The sequence below is a fragment of the Chaetura pelagica genome, unplaced genomic scaffold, assembly GCF_000747805.2.
Source record: "Chaetura pelagica isolate M959 unplaced genomic scaffold, ChaPel_1.0 scaffold12, whole genome shotgun sequence".
Taxonomy (NCBI): domain Eukaryota; kingdom Metazoa; phylum Chordata; class Aves; order Apodiformes; family Apodidae; genus Chaetura; species Chaetura pelagica.
In genome coordinates this window covers 6,567,191-6,586,585 of record NW_009952801.1, presented here as the reverse complement: position 1 = coordinate 6,586,585, position 19,395 = coordinate 6,567,191, and the positions used below count along the sequence as shown (strand labels likewise).

The following is a 19,395-nucleotide window of genomic DNA, read 5'->3' as shown; positions in this document are numbered from 1 at the left end:
AGGGAAAAGTAAACTTGGGTTACTTTAATGGTGGAAGTATCAATTCATTTAAGGACCATAAAAGTTGCCCTGATCTGTGCCTTCTTCTCATTAAATTGCAGTTAACACCATTAAAGTGAAACATAGATGTTTATGGGTTCAGTACTGCCATCCTGGCTTTAATGAGTTCCCAAAATCAGAGGAAATGCACACCTTTATAACTTGTACATATTAAAAGCAGGAAAGTCTGACATATAAATACAAATTAATTATCTTTTATCTAGATGCACTGAATGTACAATGCTTGCCAAGAATACATACCAGATCCACAATCAATATCTTGCCTATATTTAGCTTGTCTCTCAAGTACTTGGCAGTAATTGCAATCGAATTAAAAAAGCAGAATCCCCTGTGGAACAGAGAAGAACCGAAATAAGAAAGCAAATCAGTCAGGAAAACAGCTATAAATAATGTTCAGAGCATTTTAAAAAATGCTATATGATCTCTGAGGCCATAAATCGGCTTCTGGGAGTACCTAGAAAGACTTTTCAGTCATCTGCTAACAATTACAGTTCTTCAGAGACATGCACAACGCAGGTGATTGCCAGTAACCTTAGTGCTCCGAGATGGGCAATATTCCCTGGTACTTACATGGCTGTTGATTCTTCAGCATGATGGCCTGGGGGCCTTACAACAGCAAAACCATTCTGTAAGAACAAGATAGGTTTTCAATTATCAGCTTAAAAAAATACTTGACTCAGTGCAAAACAGAGTAGCAGGCAGACTGGACTGAAATCTATTAGAGGCTCTTGAGCGCTTTTTCTTCCAATCACCCTTTCAAAGCACTGCCAGAAATAATATATTTGAGAACAGTGGCATAAAAACTTCTATAAATATACACATGCACATACATACATACACACATAATGTGATCTAAAGAGGAGGAAAAAGGCAGGATAAGAAAGTCGTTGTTATCCATTCTGATGCCTAGAATTCACATTTAAAAAGAAGCAGAGATCCCTGATCCATTCTTGATCTAAATTCATGCAATGTTACATTTCTCCAGCTTGAGATGCTTCAAAATAAAAGTAGCTCGAGGTATATGTTTTACCTTATTAGTCAGTATTGATCCTACCTTCCCTATGGACTAAATGATAAATTCAGACATACACTCATGTGTCATTCCTAAGAGTAGAAAAAGAATTACAATTAACATCTCCTTTTTCTGCAAGCTATACATTAAACTTGGGAACTTGCCACACTCGCAAGTTTAATAGATTCCCTGAAGTCAGTTTCTAACACACTTTTTGGAATTGTACATAAATTTCATAAAATACAGCACTAGGTTCAGTGATGAACAAGCACATTTTTGCCTCTAAAGTCACCGAAGATGAAAGAAAAATGAAGTTTCCTTCCTTCCAATGTGAGTAAGGTAAAGGGAAAATAAAATGTAGAAGTACTGACAAAGTAGCTCTGTTGAGAAAGTCTGATTATGTATTTTAAAAGTAGTGTCTCATATGGGTGTGTATCACAACAAATTTCTCTAAAAATAGTCAGACCCAGGACTAACACCATTACTTAATCAAATTTACTCTTTATTTCAACTATTGAGCTATATATTTGACATCAAATTAATGGCAATCAACACATATATAAACGATTAGAAATTATAATCCATGCATGAGTATATGAGCAAAATTTGTATTATCAAGCAGCCTCACACAAATACCATATGTATGGCTGTCAAACCAACCAAACATCATACTTTCAGAGAGGAGGGGAGAAGAAGAAAAAGGCTGGAATATTTATATATTTTAATAATCAGTATTAAAGTAGTCCAGTTTGATATACTTAAGGTAGTTAAATGTCAAGGTTTCAGCCTTTATTCATCTCAGACACAATAATCACTGAGTTTCCACTCACACTGGTGTAAATAAGGAAGAACAACATGGCAGTGAATAGAGTTACCTTGGTGCCTAAGAAATCTGTTTATTTACAATCCTATGTGTGTACCTGTGCAATTATCTACCTATGTTGTTTCACTGGCATTTATTATTAGCAAATATTACCAGGCTATCTCGTATAATTTGCTGCTGAATATAATTTAAGCAGCCATCTGCAAAGTTTTGGTGAGTGTGGTAAAGTTCTATAAGACTACGGCAAACTTACACTATAATGCAAACGGAGTACATCTGTGAGAGTGTTTCTTCTGGCTACCATTTAAAGAATCTGGGGGATTTGACATCCTGCCTTATTTTGCATTAAATGGCCACATTAAAAAGCAAAAAAACCCAAACAAACAACCCACCCAAACCCCCAAAATTATAGACAGAACAAATATATATCCTGATATTTAGGCAGGTATTCCTGGAAGTGGAATATAAATTGCCTGCAGATCAACCAAACCATCAAAAAAGGCCTTGTGGACCTCACTAATCTTCAGAAATAAACCAGCCTTACAAACTAAGCTAAAACTCTACTCCTTATCCTTGTGAGGGTTTTTTTTTGACATTTCCTTTTCACAGAAAATATGACTTAGAGAATCATTCTGTGAATAATTCACTTGAGGAAGCAAAGTACGGGTATGCTGAGGAATGTACAGATAGTGAAGTAAAAAGACTCAGAGAAGAAGGTATTACTAGAGTGACAGCATCATGCTACTGGTACTTCATTCTCTCAATACTTGTAAGAATTTGGAAAAAGCCCATGCACGACTTACAGCTGCCCCTGCTCAGCTCACAGCTCATTACCATCTATATTTATCAGCATTCCCAAAAGATCAATAGAATTAAGATTATTATCTCTGAGAGGATTTCATAGAGACAGAAAAAAAATCAACACTGCTGTTTTTGACAACATGACAGTTACTGTATAGGCTTCCCTTTTCTGTTCCTATACTTTGACAAGACTGTTGGGAAGCCCGGTTTTGTTATAGCAAGTTAATTTTTGCTGTCAGAGTATAAGTTAACAATTACAGTTCTCCATGACCATGCAGGTCATTCATGTCAGTGCTGTGACTTTTACATTACAAGAAATTAAGTATTCAGGTGCAAAATTTTCTTTTTTAAAAAAACATGTTATATTGATTTATATATTTTATGCATAAAAAATATGTTATATTGAAAAAGCATGTAATGTAACAAAATTTTATCAAACACTGAAAACTTTTTAACATACAGTATTAACAGCAACTTTTGTGACATTGATAAAACATTTCATTTCTCCTACTTTAAAACTTTGTATGAACGCAGTGTACGTTAGCACAACGGAACATGAATTCATTTATTTAGGCAATATTTAAATACCAGACAGTCAGGTCAGAACACTAGACAGAAAGGAAAAAATCTGCTTTAAAGATAGAAAGACTAACACAGAGTAATATGTTGAACATGAAGCCAACACACATAAATTCAAAGCATTTTTGTACAAAGCCGTATTTATACTAGGATACAGACACCTTTATGTGTAGACAGAACATTAAATTGACTGACAGACATTAACATTAGAAAAAGGATTCATGTCTGAGCCATTATATTATTACGTTTAATTAGATTTGAGGCTAAAGAGTAAAGCCTGAACAGAGATATTCTAATATTCTAAAATCTATGCATATTGAAGAACCAAGTCTGCCCAAACCCAGTTTACAAAGAAGATCCATTGCAGATATACTCACATAGTTGGATCTTTAATGAAAACTAAGTCCTTTTGCACAGTAGGCTAAGTATTCTCTTCTTTCATGATGCCCAACAGGTAGCTGTATGCTTGATTTCCAAAGAACAGTGGTGTATATCCTACTGCAACTTTCTAGTCTTTGGTAGTACAGTTGATTCCTTTCTGTAGTGTGTTGGTTTAGGGTGTTGGGCTGTATCACGCTTGGGTATCTTCGGCCTGGTCTAGCAAAATCATCTGATTTTTGTTAACTCCAAGAAAAGCCAGTGCCATACAAGAAAGAACGATGAACCCCAGCAGGCACTCCCAAGAGCACTTACTGAAGCTACAGAAATCTTAGGTTCAACACCTTCTTGAGCATGGGAATGAATTTGTAAATATTCTTCTGGTACCTGTTTGTATATTTAGATTGCTGATATGAGACAGGTAGCTTTTAGAATAATAGGTTTAGAGCCATGCTCTTCCTCAGTTCTTATTCAAAGTTATGAATTTGTAATTATTTCCTGCAGAATAGCAGTCCTTCAACAGAGGACAAAACAGCACCACTGAATCTCAGGTTTAAGGTAAGAGTGCTTTAGATGGAGCTGTTACAAATTTATTCCTTCCAGTGAAAAAGATAAGAAATAGAAGTATTTTTTGTATTTTAAGTTGTAAATCCCTTTATGGAAGAGCAATACTATCTATTCCAACTATTCAAGAGTCAAAAGGTACAAACTGAAACTGTGTAGGCTCCATCTGAACATAAGAATATGCTCTTTTACTGTGAGGATGACAGCTTCCTCAGTAACCTGTGTGTACTTCATAAGGAGGCCAGGTACCTAACTCACAGTCTGGATTCCACACTTGAAGCTCAACATCCACCTAAAGTCAAGCATTAGATTTTCTGTTTTCTACAAGTCTAAATCCCCTAAGCTATCTAGCTCTTAGCTCTTAAAATTGGCAGTGCTTAAACATGGCGTTCTTGGACATGCACTTGTTTTATATTTGTTTCAATGTGCACGGGCTTCAGAATGAGAAGCAAATCACTGAAGCTAGCGCTACATTTCTTTGTAGAAGCTTCTTTCATTATTATGCAGAAATTTATCCATTCCTCCTGTCAGAACTGATATTCTTTATCTCTTAAATATATATAGAGCTTTGTGTTCTTACAAAGTAATACAAGAACCTACTTCTTTAAATGTAAAAGGTGCTCCATACAGTGCCTCTGCCAGGGTGTAACCCCTGAAGTGGCCTTAGTGCCATCTTTAACCCTGCTATCTCTAGCTTAGTTAACTCCTACAATAATGAACATCAGGCCTGCTTTAAGTCTCAGCTGCCTACAACAATCCCCTCGCAACTGGTACACTGAGAAAGATAACCACAGTCTTACCAGATTCACTTCTGCTGTAACATGTTCCCAAGTTATGCCATCCAGCAGGGAGTGTAAGCAAAGAGCAGTGTAAGGCTGAGGCAATCCTCATGTACCTGTTTAGGACAATTTTACAAGCTATTCATACTGCCAGAGCAGGAGCCAGTATCTGGCCCTGGGGGTCTACGAATGCAACGAACAAGAACTCATGATTTAACAGAGCAGTATTAGTAGCACGTAGATGTGCCAAGAAAACAGTAATGGACATGAGGGAATACCATTTTGTCTTGCAGAGGAAGCTAGTAGAGGCCAAGAACACAGAAAATGACATTAAATGTTTAACTCTGTGATGGAAACAAAGAGTTTTCTGTCTGCTTTCCTGAAGGTCTTAAAAGATAGCACCAGAAAATATACATGAAAAGTTGGTATTTGCTGGCTAACTTACATACAAGTGTGATGACCTGTTTAACCACAACTAGCATTAACTTTATTGGGAAAGAAAGCAGACAAAGAGTTTTAAGAACAGAGTGGTCATGGAGATAAGCTACGTACCACACATATAATTAAAGTTGTACTGCTATATGAAATAATAACAGTCATTCAGATATAAATATAACCATAATTACTGGGATAAAGTATCTAAGAGATGGTTCCACATAAAATTTTTGTAATTTTGTAACTTTGTAAAAGTGAAGAATACAAATTACTGTCTAAGATAATTAATTGGTAACTTTGATTGATGTATTTAACACCAGCAAAATAAGCTTTCATTATTGTTTCTTATATATTATGCATTGTTAAAATGTACATCTAGGTGTGGAAAAAAATTCCTCTTTTTGCGGCTGCCACACACCACTCAGTAATTTTTTTTTAAGGCAGACACAGTGTGTTTTAGGGCACAGAGTGCAACAGGGATGTAGAAATAAGGGTAGTGCAGAGCCCGCAGAAGTACTGCCCAGGAGGCAGCTGAGCACAGGGCACTTCCCAGGAAAGAGGACATTTGTAGATAACCAGAGCAGCTTCATGGGGTTGTTCAGAGAGGTATGGAAACTTGCTAGCCTGAAGATTACTGGAGGGAAGACACTGTGGAACTAGGGAAACACTGGTTTTCAGCTCTTTTTATTTATTATGTCCTTAGTAAGATAGTTAATTTTAGTTTTTCTTTTCAGAAAACAGAGCAGTAGATCTGTGAAAGATGACTAATTTTTATACAGAATACTTTTAGACTAGAAAACTAAGAGCCTCAGTGGTAGAGTGGGGTGATTAAGCTAATTCTGCTTTTTCAATAGATTAGTACAACTTATGGTACAATGATTCCTCCATAGCTCTGTGTGAAAAAGGCCTAGAGAACAGTATTAACCAAGCCCATTTAGAATGACAATTTCAAGTTCAATGTAAATTATCCACAGATTATATACAAAGACATCAGAGTATCAATGACCAAACTCAGGAGGTCTATTTTGGTGTTGATGCCACCTGACATATTGGAAAGAACCATCCCAGGAACATATCAGATTCTGGTTCTAAGGAAACTAATTTCAATTGCTTTCATTCTGTTAAATGACCCCTGACTACCAACAGGGCTACTTTACAAATGTCTGTGTGAGCACATGTACACACACATGATATACACATACATGATAAGGTAAAGAAAGGGCTTGTACTTGGCTTGCACTCAGTTCAGCTGAAGTGGATGTTCAAGAAAGTCTCAGATCATGCTTTTAACTTATGTGCCTTTTTTCTTGAGTATTCTTTTGCAATAATTCATTAAAACTTGTTTTTAAAAGAGGGAATAATTATACAAATCCTACCAGCTTTTGATAATTAATGTGTAGGTCTCTTCTGTTTCAAATTTAAAATATACAGTGCTTGCATATTTCTATCTCAGAAAATAGTGCTGCCATTACCAAAGTTAACATATTTTAAGGATATGCAAAATAAACTAGACATTAATCCCTATTATGGGTACTATACATAAAAAAAATTAATTCCAGCTTATAACAGTATTGAATGGGGTTATTTGAGGCTGAAGGAAACTTTTTCACAAATGTGGATTTTCAGTAGTTCTACGATCTGCTCTGGCAGTGAGTTGCCAATTATCATGGAAAGTCATCTCCCATAGCTACAATAGGTTCTTATTAGATACACTCTTTTAAAGTTATATTATTCATTGGTAATTTTTTTCCTGCTAGTCAATTGCAAAATATTAAGGGACAGCCAGAGAAATGTACAATTTATTATCAAAAAGAAGTTAATACATGTATAATGTTCAAAAATAGCACACAATAAAACAACCATTAAAAGAACTGATAATATGATTCTGTGATTTCTATTTTCCTGTGGCAGTGTGAGAGAGGAAGAAGATCCTTAGAAGACACTTCCAGAAAAGACTCTGCAGATGCAGATCTTCTAGGGCCCTGTTTCTCAAGGTACTATCATTAGGTGGAGGGTAGAGAATAATTTCCAAGTTCAGGATCTACACTATATGTAAGAAATCATATGCGGGGCACTACTTTTATTTCTTCCCAAGCCCTAAGGAATAAATCATAAGACTTCTCTTATCTGTTACAATTATTTCTTGAATATAGCTAATAACTGCGGTGGAATTATATTCACCCAGTTCCACATACTCAACTCTTTTAAAGTCAGCCAGCAGACTATTAAAAACCACCTCTATAAACCTGTTGGGGAAATGAGAAATTAGCAAAGGTAGATACAGAAAAACAGCTAGACAGGAGAGCGGTGGCAACCATTCCATATAACATAAATACCTCATCAGGAATCAGCAGGTTTCCTAAATTATAAATAGTTGAAAAAGGGTGGCCTTTATGCAATCTTTTGGTTAGTCTCCTGTTGTAATATTGCCAAGATGACATCCATCATTTAAGGAAACAATGATAAAAAAAGAGAAGCATATCATTCAACACAGTATAACATTACATTTATGACACTGTATATTTCAGTGTTGTCATTCTTTATTCCCTATTAAATGTTATCTCAGAAGTGTATCAAATTGATCTTAATGAGTGCACATTCTATTATTAAACAAATCCCCATATCCTTAATTTTGATTACTTCATGTAATCACAGTAAAAAAATCAAGATTAAGACTCCCCAGAGGAGGGAGAATTTGTCTTGATTTAAAAAAAACAACTCCACCACAGTAATTTGCTATTATGGCAGTAGTAGAGTATCAATAAACCCTATTGCTTTACATCCTGAGCACTGTCATATTGATGCCTTCCCCATTAGACAAGGAGATCAAAGAAACCTGATGTCTCACAAGAGGTTTGAACTACAGTGAAGAGAACTCTTAACTCTTGGTTAGTTTTTGAACACTCTCCAAATCAGATGAACAAAATGTTGCTGTTCTCAGATGAGACCTGTGTGAAATGGGACTGACAGTCTCAGGAAATTCAGTCTGCCTTGAGTGTGAGTTTGACTCAGGCCCAGCTCTGTAGTGAATCTCTCAATTGTTTTGCAGACTTTCATAATTTTGTAGTCTCAACCCTCTCTTAGCAGCATAAACCTATAGTTGAAACCTACTACTATCACTGGATGCAACAGCAAGTGATATCAGTAGAGACCATGGAATAAACATAAAAACTGAAATGTCTCAACCTTCCTGAAGAGGACTTTAAAAGTCAGATGCTAATCAATACAGGGCAGTTTATGTTTGTAAGTTTCTACACTCTAGCTAGGCAGTGAATACATTTGTCTTCAGTGTTGTAAATAATTGGGTTTTTTTTTAATTAACTGCATGCACAACAAATAACCTATTAAATTAATTTTAATTTTAAGAAAACAATGTCAGACTTTAATAGATAGATAGATAGATAGATAGATAGATAGATAGATAGATAGATAGATTAATCAAGCTGTAAGAAATATTTGGGCTGCTCATACCAACCTACACCAACAAATTTGGTAATTCTCATATCAAAAAAGCACTTTTTAAATGAATTATTTCAGTTTCTCATTCTTGAGGCTTCTTTTCTCAGAGCTGCTCTATGCAAGTTAGTTTTACTCTGAGGTTATATTTCAGATAAAGGCATCTTTGATTATCCAGTGCAGTGAGTAGATAATCCACTGCCTCCGCTGCTGCAATCTAGAGCACTGCCCTGTGGGAAGCTCTTGCTAAGTATTGCAAGTCTGCCACTATGAACTTCAGGACACACAGCTCTTTTCAGAGAACTGTAGAATTTCATAGCAAGTCAGTATGTCCTGTTTCATAATTTACTCTTTTTTCTTAAGATGACATCCAATTGACAGTGCACCATCTGATAGCAATCCACATCAGTAAACCTCCAGGGAAAAACTGCTTCATGTTTTTCTATTGCTCTCATCTTGCTGTTTACATGTTGCAGAGCTGTGAAAGCTTATGCACGATTCTTGGAAGGCATTATTCTTTCATCCAAATATTCTGAAGCTGTGGCAGATCATTCCATGTTCCCATCAGAGCTTAATCCTCCCACTCAGTGCTCACAGTACAGGCCACAAATGGTTGCCTCACATGCATATTTGCTCAATGAATGCACATGGAAGTGGTCAGCTTCAGTCACTTCCCCTCAGATCTTCACAAGTACGGTATAGAATTGGCATTTTCCCTATACAAGAAACAGCTGATCAATGCAACATACATGTTTCTAGTGGAAAAATGGCAGCAAGATGGAAAAGTCACATGCTTAATGATTACGGTACATTGGAACACACAGATCTGTGGTGTTAAAATCTTAGTTACCTAAAATGTCATCTTGAACACCACGCAGAAAACCTCAGAAAACTCTGCAAAAATCCCCCTAATGCCATTTACCATATGAAGGTATTGGGAGTAACTTGCCAGCAAAACCCAGGTTTGCGTGGATGTAGTGACACGGGCGGACTCTGCCAAAACAGCTAGTATCAAGATCAGTGTATTTCCAGAACTTCTACTAGCATGCTTTTCTTCTGTCATTCAAGCCTTAAAAAACCTTTCCACAACCTTAAATTAAAAATACCACATGCAGATTGTTAGTTCATAGAGTTGGTATGGTGGCACGTAAGTCATTGGGCTTCATGCTGGAAGTACAGGAACAGGTTACATAAACACTAGGAATGTCATCAGCATTCACAATTCTCTTTCACAGCAAACCCTTTCCATTCCTGTTTTCTTCATGATATGATATAAGCCATCTACTTGGCACATCTATTGAACAATTACCTTTCCTATATCTCAACTGGAGGTTGCATGAGGCTGGCTCAATTCTTTACACTCTAGACAAACATTCTATTTAGAGTCAACAATAATTTTACAGCAAACTACTAACTAGCAATACATTTAAAATATTTATTTATAGACTGTTGTAAAACCAGTAGCAACCAAGGTCTCAGAGTGGCTGAGGTTTGATTCTCTTCAGCTGTTCATCATATATACAAAAACAACCAAAAGCATTCACAGAATCACAGAATCACAGAATGTTAGGGATTGGAACGGACGTCTGGAGATCATTGAGTCCAACCCCCCTGCCAGAGCAGGATCAAATCTAGGGCAAGTCACTCAGAAATGCATGCTATGGAAAGACACCACGAAAGTGCAGAGGCAAACAGCAAAGGTTCTGCAGCAGGTGTTGAGCATATCAGCTGCGCACAGGACATATCTCATTATTCTTATCAAAACTTGTTTTATATTGACTTAGAGGCCGGTGTATGTCCCATAGTTGCCAAAGGTTAAAACTAGCTAAAAAATCCTTCTTCACCTTCATTAGGTGCATTGGGCAGGAAAAAAGCACAGTGAGTTGTGTATTGAATCCTACTCTGTCCAAAAAAGCTTAAAAGGGATGAAGTACCCATCAAAAAGGATGCACAACAGGATCCCACATGATGTGCCCTCTCCTTGATCTGGATTTAAGAATTAGTACATTTTGTGTAGTATCTGGCTTTTGATGTCTGAATATGAAAGATTAGTAACAGCATTCAGTTGGGTGAGAGGTATACTGCTGAATTTCACCTGAGTACGCTGTCATTTATGTATCTATTTATTCTATATCTATGTATATATACACATAAACATATGTGCCCCTCCCAAATACATAGCTCATGTATTTTGACCGACATGAAAAAACACTCAAGTTCAAACAGATTTTTTGCATTTTGAAAATAATCATCCAATGCTAATTCAACAATATTTATTTCTCTCTTGATTTTTGGAAACAGGACTTAATCCATTAGTATTTGGACTGGAAAGTGAATAAACAGTTTCATTAAGAAGACATGTTAGCTCCAACAATGTTTATTGGGGCAGGCCTGCACTCCGGCTGCATATGGTGTACCTTTAAATAGGGCTGTTAAAATACCAAATAAAATGTCAAAGTCCGTCAGGTCTGGAGCTTTTATAAATTGTTTAGACTGGGAATAATTTGGGTTTTGTACCTCGTGCCTTGCAGATTGTGCGGCACAGAGATAGGAAAGGAAAGGGGGCCAGGGAGAAGAGCGTGGGGCAGTCAGTGGGGAGAAAAGGCACCTCCGGGTCACGGCTCTCTGCACCAGCCGCCTCTCTCTTCCCCCTGCCTGCACTCCCACTACTTGTCGCTCCTCTCTCTGGGTGGTATCTGAGACTATGGACGTGACTGAAAAATTAAAAACTTTTTTTTTTTTTTTTAAACACTTCAGTCCCCCAGCCACTTTTCAGACACGTGCATACAACGAGTAACTTCACCCCAGGCTGTAGCAACCTGTGCTGTAAGGACCCACCCCTTCTCCATGTGGATGGCACGGCAGCGCTGGCGAGGCCTGGACCAGCCGCCCAGGCTGCCACACCTTCATGGCCATCCTCCCAGCACTCCTCCCACCACGGCCCCTGGAACGATGCCTCCCTCCACACCCCCCCGGTTCCACCGCCCCAGCTCTCCCACCCACGGCGTGGCCCGGACCTCACCTTCAGCTCCCGGGAGGCCACGCGGGCCGCCAGCTCGATGACACAGCCCACCGCCATGCGCGCCGCCCCAGCGGAGTGCAGCTCGTTCCAAACGGTGTCACTGTCCACCTGAGCAAACAGCCAGCCCCGGGAGGAAGGCAGGGGAGAGAGGGAGAGGGAGAAAGAGAGGGAGAGCATGAGAGAAAACAAACCCGTGAGGGAGGGCTGGCAGCATGACAGCCCATGTACAATAACATCAGTCTTCTGTCCTGGCCAGCTAAAAGGCCTTCTGGATATGGCTTTGCTTATGCTTTTTCTCTACACCGGCTTCTCCAATGGAAACACATTCCTGTCATGCCTCGCTGCCATTCCCTGTTTAGATTTCTCATTACAAACAGCGTTACGCTGGCCCAGCTGGGCCTGGCCTGCTCTGGGCTGCCAGATGCTGTGTGCCGGGCCCGCGGGCCGGCGGGGGGACAGGGACCTGCCCGTGCTGGGACAAACCCTCCTGCAGGGGCGGCCACCGCTGGCTCCGGCTGAAGGCACAGGCAGCCCCTGCAACCACAACTTAGCCTTTTTTCGGGGCGGGGGGGGAGAAAAAAAACGCCCTCATCTTTCCTACCCAGGCAGGAGTCATTTCTAAGCGACTGAAACCAGAACAATTGCGTATATTAATTTCAGTAGGCACTATTGCAACAGACAGAAAATAAAATGGTATCTGTATCTCCAGTGTTGATGAACTAGTAAGTTTTGGCTGCAAGCCTTTAGGTGCCACTTTTTAACAGATAAACATGGTTGCTTGAAGCAGAGAAAATTATCTTTTGCACTGTCCAAATGATCAAGGGTGACATGTAAAGCATTACATGAATGCTACATAAAATAGAAGGATAAAATATTATAATGATAAAATAAAGGAAATACTATAAAGATGGCTAGGCAGCAGTGCTCTACAGCTTCAAACAGTATGCTGAAATTTTGCTTCTGAAATGTGATTTTAGTAACTATTTATTTGCGGAAACATACCAAAAAGTATAGGTGAAATGTTGTATATCCCTTATATGATATTATGCCAAGAAGACATGATGGTGTAAAACAGTCTGAAAAAGTCATTCAAAGAGACATCCAGACTTCCTTGATGCTCCACGGGAAGTGCATTTAATTGTATCATACCATACAAATTTATCATGAAAAGAAAAACATTTCGGGATAGACAAAATAGTGTGGCAGATGCTATTTGGATAACTTCCAAGCACACTGAGATATGCTTTCAGTTTGAACCAGAAGCTTCTGTTCCTAATTTCTTTAAAAAAAAAAAAAATTAAAAAAAAAAAAAATCAAGTAATTGAAAATGGATGCAACTGCTACTCGACTCTAAAGATTCCAGGAATTTCTCTGATTAATCATTTGAAACAGAAAGAAGCTTGATCTTCTCTACACCTGTCAAATGTCTTCACCATTACTGTTACAATAATATTACATTTCAAGCAACTAAAGTGATCTTATTTTTCAGTGTACTGGACCTGAGTTTTCTATAATTTTGATCAGTTCTTTATGCACACAACAGAAGTGATGAAAATCATTCGTTTTCAAAGTAGACTTGAATAAGATGACTGGATTTTACTCACAAAGATTAGAATAGTAGTGAGAAAAGCACACTGTTCTGATCTGAGAAACTCAAAATGTTGCACAAACACAATTAGGCATCATCAGCTTGATATGGAATGATTTTTTTGTTGTTTGTTTTTTTTTTCAGACTGGTAGTTTGAAATTTAAAGGAATTAAGTAGCTTTCCCAAAGAAGCACATCAATCCCTAGGAAACTAAAAAAATTACAAGAAATAAGAAATAAGCCAAGTAGTAAAAAAATAATAATAATAAAGAAGATATACTTGACTTTAGGCAGACCTTCTGGCTGTCTCTTTGTCTTTATTGCTTTAAAGCAATTGTGAATTGATTTTCATTTTTTCAATAAATAAGGAGACAAATAAGAAAAGGTCATTGGTGAAATCAATTTAATCAAACCATAATAAAGTCTGAAAAATACTATGCAGTACTTTAAATAAAGAAGCATCAGCACGAGGGCTGGGAGGGAGTACTTTCTTACCATTTTTATGTCTAGTAAATTAAGGTTAACATGAAGGAGTGGCTGATGAAAATGATTCAATGGCAACTGCTCGGTACACCAGGGCACGAGCAGGAGCCTGCATCCTCAAAGGGACTATGATTCATTTCCAGGAAGGCCGATTAAGTTAAAATTGTAACCACAGCTTGAGAGTACCCACCCTTCAAGACAGTTGTCTGCTCTGACACATGAGCCAGCAGTCTCTCCAACCGCCGAAAGCCATGATATGGCATTTGTCATTTTCTGCTTTCAACTGAGTGTGAGGAGACTGAACTGGAACAATAAGACAAAATCTATTGCACTGAAAAAAATTCCCTCAGACCAGTTGAATGACTGCTACTGCTGCCTGGACTGGAAGTAAAAATGGGCAATCAGAAAACAAAACAGTGTTTCCTGAGGAATTTTAAAAAATTACCACCTCAATGTACACAGGAAATTTAGGATATTTTAGCTGATCTCTAGGACATGCAACATGTAATGAATGGTAAACTCTCAAAGCCAGGGGTAGCCTAATTAAAGTTGCAAACCTTAGTGCACAGCTATTATAACGCAAGAAAACGAATGTAAACATATGAGTAATTACCCTGAAAGGGAAGAATATTATAAACTTAGATATCAAATTCTATTTCATATTCAGGCATAATTAAGACTGAATTTCTGAAGAACATCTCCCAAAGAACAATCTAGAAACACTTTAATCACACAGCCAATGCTTCAGCTGTAGCAACTGTCAAATGTCCTCTCCATTTTATATCTCCGTTAGTTCTGTCTATTGCCTTCAATGCTTCTGGTGTTTAAACAGATACTTTTTTTTTGTAGTGTTACTCAATTTTTACTTTGTAAATTGCTATTGAAATACAGTGATATAAATGGCGAACCCATTAAAAATACAGCTACTAGCTAGGCCAGTTGTCAAGCTGTGTATTAAATGCAGCTATGTAAAATGCTACTAGATATGCTTTTTTTAATTCCTATGAGATGCAATTGTTGGATTTTATACAAGTAAAGGGAATAGGATTAGACACTGTGGTTTCTGGTTCTAGTTCATGTATATATCACATGTATCTGACAGTCTATCTAGATGCTGAGTATGCATGAATTTGTGACAAATGTGATGCTTTCTGAATCACAGACTATGAAAAAAGTCAGATGGCATTTTTAAAGAGGTTACTTTTGTTCTGCAAGTGCTTTGGAGCAGCCAAAGAATTCAGTAAAGCTCCACCTTGATTACTTTTTTTTTTCAGAAAACGTAAAAAAAATTTAGAGAAAATATAGCATTTGTAGCTTAACGCTAACACAAAATCGTAGCTCTTTTTTTTTTTCTGCTTACTTATATGTATTATTTTCATTTAGGAGTCCTTTAAAAATTGTCAGAGTAGGAAAATGTTCTCACTGTCTAACCAAATGAAAAAAAAAAAATTAAAGCATCAAAATGTCAATGTTAAACTCTGAGCTTACTACACACTTCTTTATCAAAAATCCTATCACGGATGCCGTTCTTCAAAGAATTGTGCATGATAGTGCCAAGAGCCAGAAAATACAAACCCTATCTGAACACTGACTTTCTAACACACATATGGATTTACTTCACTCCAAGTTTCCTGAATGAGCACTGTAGGTTGTAGGCTTTTTCAAGCACATCTAGTATAGCTCAATCATTGCCATGTGTAGCAAAGCTAATACTCTGTAAAGCTACAGATGATAGAAATTAAGCTACCTGTCCCTGAAGTGGATGTGGAGGCATTAAAGAGGAAGGGAATGACTTAAGTGAAAAGAAATGTAGGTAACTTTTCCTGACTTAATGCAACTAATATTTCAAGCCCTGTGCACAGAAATTCCCTGCTTTCCACTACAAAAATAACTCAATCTGAATGCTTCCTACAAGAAATATCTATGTGATAACTTGACTTTCACAATAAAAATTTTAAGCATACTGAAAACAAGCTACGAACAAGAAGCTTTGCAGAAGAGGTGTTTCAGCAGATAGAAAGCTTGTACCTTACCCCCTCATACCTGTAATATTTCATATTAAGGAAGACTGAGTATAACGTTTGAAAGTTCCCAGCTCTTTACACTGTGCTCAGGTTGTAGTGCATATATGTGAAGGTGCAGAGAAACGATATGGAAATACATCTGAGAGAGACATTGTTTGCTTAAAGGCCTTTCTGAGAATCATCACAGTTGCTGAAACGGGAAATGCTACTTGGCCTGCTCTTCACATTTATCTGGAACCTCAGAGAGGAAACCTCAGAGAGGAAAAAAAGCATGAATAACAATTCTAAGGCAGTTTGAAAAGGTATTTATGATTGTCTTTTGTTTTACCTGTCCCTTCCTATGCCAGAGAATCTCTTCACCCCTCATCCTCTGTTTCAGTCCTCCTTCCTCTGGAAACTTCCTGGGATATGCCTAATTGTCACTGGATCACAGTTTTGCTGACCAGATATGCTTCTCACAGTCTGACACACCCTTCCATTTTTAACACCCTGCATGATGTATTCATCCATGTGAGTTACTTCTCTTTCTTAAATAATTACTGTAAACTCACCACTGATAACTACATGGCAATAAAAAAAGAGTGAGTCCAAGCTGCTGTTTTGGGGTGGATTCTGAGAAAACATCCTAGAGCCTGCCCTCTCTCTCTCTCTCTCTCACACACACACGCATGTGCACACAATCTGCAATTTAACATAAATCAGGCTTCTTCAGTGGAATTCTGATTTCACTCGTAAGAGGAACTAAAAATATACTGAATTGCTCATCCTGCTCTGGATTCTTTGCACAACTGTTGCCATCACAAAAATCAAAACCAGTCCTCCTAGAGTTACCACATGTCCTTACCAGAGATTCTTTACTTATTCTGTGAGAACAGTTAAAAAATGCATTCTGTCATCTACCTGTTCATGGAAATTCTGAACTGTGATGATCCTTTGATAGCAGCTTGTTGGACAACAAGATAAAAAATAGCTGTTCTTTGCAGTATTTTAAAAGGATTCTTTGCCCTTTGTTTAAACAGCAGAGGTTGGGCTCAGCTGTTCTCGTATGGAAGTTAATCCAGTATGCATTTCAGATGAACGCATTTCAACACAAATCTGGAAAAAACTGCAACATAAAAAAAATGCCTTCTTTTGATATAAGTGGTTATAAAACAGAAATAAATAGAATCTAGTAAGCTGACAGCACTGTAGTTCTATTCAGTAAACAAGCTAATTAAGAAATCCTGTGAGAAATCATATAGGAGAGTACAGAACTTCTCTGGGATATTGCAATTTAATAAAACTTCTGTATTGCAGAGCAAATTCCTTTTCTTTAGTTTTAAAAAGCATACAGAATCTCACACTCTTCCACTTAGGCCAGAGCAAATATGTTTCCTTCACTGGGTGTTTTTATTTCCCTAGCATGAAAATAGAAATAAAATCTCTTCCTGAAGTGTTGCAACCTCTAAAAATTGTGTGTGGCATTTTGCTACCAGTTGCAGCAAGGAATCTGTTGTTCTCAGAGACAGTTGATGCCAGCAAACACTAGTGCAGAAGTATATAATATTTTGCTCCTGACCATGAGCAATGCAGCTTCCCAGGTGCCATGCTCATAGCTTTCACTTCCCACTCCTACAGATGTCCTGGCAATCATTCATCACCTCCGTGATTTCTTCTAAGAACCAAAAGGTCCTCAACGTGCTTCTCAGCTGCTGTTTCATCTCACCATGACTAAAGAAGCGAAGGTGTGCACATCATCTCCAAGGAGCAATCTCTAATGAATGGCCTGTCAGCCATGTCTCTCATTAGGGAACAAAGGAGAAAAAGTTTGCATGGTTGATGTCTCTTCCATAAATCCCACATACAGGAAGTGTGTAAAAGCAGACTACTTTGGGAAAAAATATTTACTGTGATCTTCCTTTATTTTTACTGCTATTTTACAGCTGTATGAGAGATTTGTTCTGCCAAAGGCATATCCAGCTGCTTTAATCTAATATGCCTGCCATAGAGTACCCAGAATATCAGCTTTTTGTACTTTCTTGCCTACCAGTGTGGTTTACAAATGAATTGTGAAGGGGATGCAATCTTCAGACTCTAGTGGGATGAACAGTTCAATGGATCATCACAAATAATTGCTTAAACAAAACCCATGGAATTCACTTGGGCTTGTGTTGGCTTCTCTGTTGTGCTTGAATAACCCCAGGAGAAGAATTTATCAGCAATCATATTCATGGAAATGGAGTTCTAAAAAGAATTTTAGAGGCTAATAATTCTGATCCCCAAAGACACTTTCTGGGCAAGAACAAAGAATGTGGATAGTACATGTACCTATTCTGTGTAGAATATTTGCCATTTTCCGAGTTTAACTTGCCAGTAGCAATCTAATTTGTAAAGGTGTTTTAAATCAAAGCCAATTTTCAGAAAATACTCAGTAAAAAAAAAAAATCCAAGTAAAAATTAATAACTGAATACCTAGCAGAGTTACTGATGTAGTCAGCAACTGATAGAAATGCAGCACCCCTACTTCTGTACAAAAGGAATTCACCTGGAGGTTTGTAAAAAAGCAAATATGTGAGGTCCGTATTAAAAAATAAAGAACTTCATATTCAAAACAAGAATCAGAAAAGAATCAGGCTAAGCTGAGCTGAAACCTGAATAGAATAGTATGTTCAGAAGAAATAGTTTGATTCAATTACTCTCTCAAACTTCTGTATCAGGCATTCAGGATCTCTTGGCCTCATAAAACATATGTTAGACACCCCAAAGTATCTCAAAAACTTAGTGAAACAGCGATGTGTAGATCACTGGTAAGGGGAATGGAGGGAGGAGAGCATGGATTAGATGTGGATTAGAACTTGTTTTCAGAAAAAACTCATAAATAAAACACTTAGGCCCAGATTCAAGTCTCAGCTATGTGGCATATATCACCAGATGCTTGTAAAAATGTTACTGCACTTTCAGACCTAGCCCTGAGTACTCTATTAATTTAACTTGACATTTGTTTTAGTATTTAAAGGATTAGTGTGTGAAAATGCTTGTGCAACTGCCTTCTTATGCTTGATCATAGAGTTTCCAGTTTATAGGCAAGTAGATAGAACAATATGTAGTTGGTTGTAATGCATAGTTAAAAAAATTACAACTTTTATATGCAGAATTCAAGCCTTATTTTCTGAAAGTGCCATCACTTGCTGCTAACACATTTTACGAGTGTAGAGAATTTCAGCTTTATTCTTGGATATTGATAATCTTTCTGTTAGAGGCCACCATGGAGCTATGTTGGAAACTGGTGTTCAGACAAGCAGCATACTAATATTTCTTCTTCAGAGAGCTTGCCTGTCCACCTTGGGGGCTGAATTCTATTAATAAGCACATGATGTGTTTTTAAAATGAAAATGTGAATTCTACTTTAGTTA

General features: G+C 37.6%; 1 protein-coding gene across 3 annotated transcripts in view; it reads right to left on the bottom strand.

The window, feature by feature from the left end:
• HDAC9 (histone deacetylase 9) overlaps nt 1-19,395 on the bottom strand; it is a 279,706-nt gene that overhangs the window by 99,914 nt on the left and 160,397 nt on the right. For all 3 annotated transcript variants that reach the window (XM_009994950.1, XM_009994952.1, XM_009994951.1), the window contains exons 16-18: nt 11,910-12,017; nt 631-686; nt 301-388 (exon numbers count right to left, since the gene is read on the bottom strand). In XM_009994950.1, the coding sequence (XP_009993252.1) occupies nt 301-388; nt 631-686; nt 11,910-12,017 (252 nt within the window). The remainder of the gene's footprint in view (nt 1-300; nt 389-630; nt 687-11,909; nt 12,018-19,395) is intronic.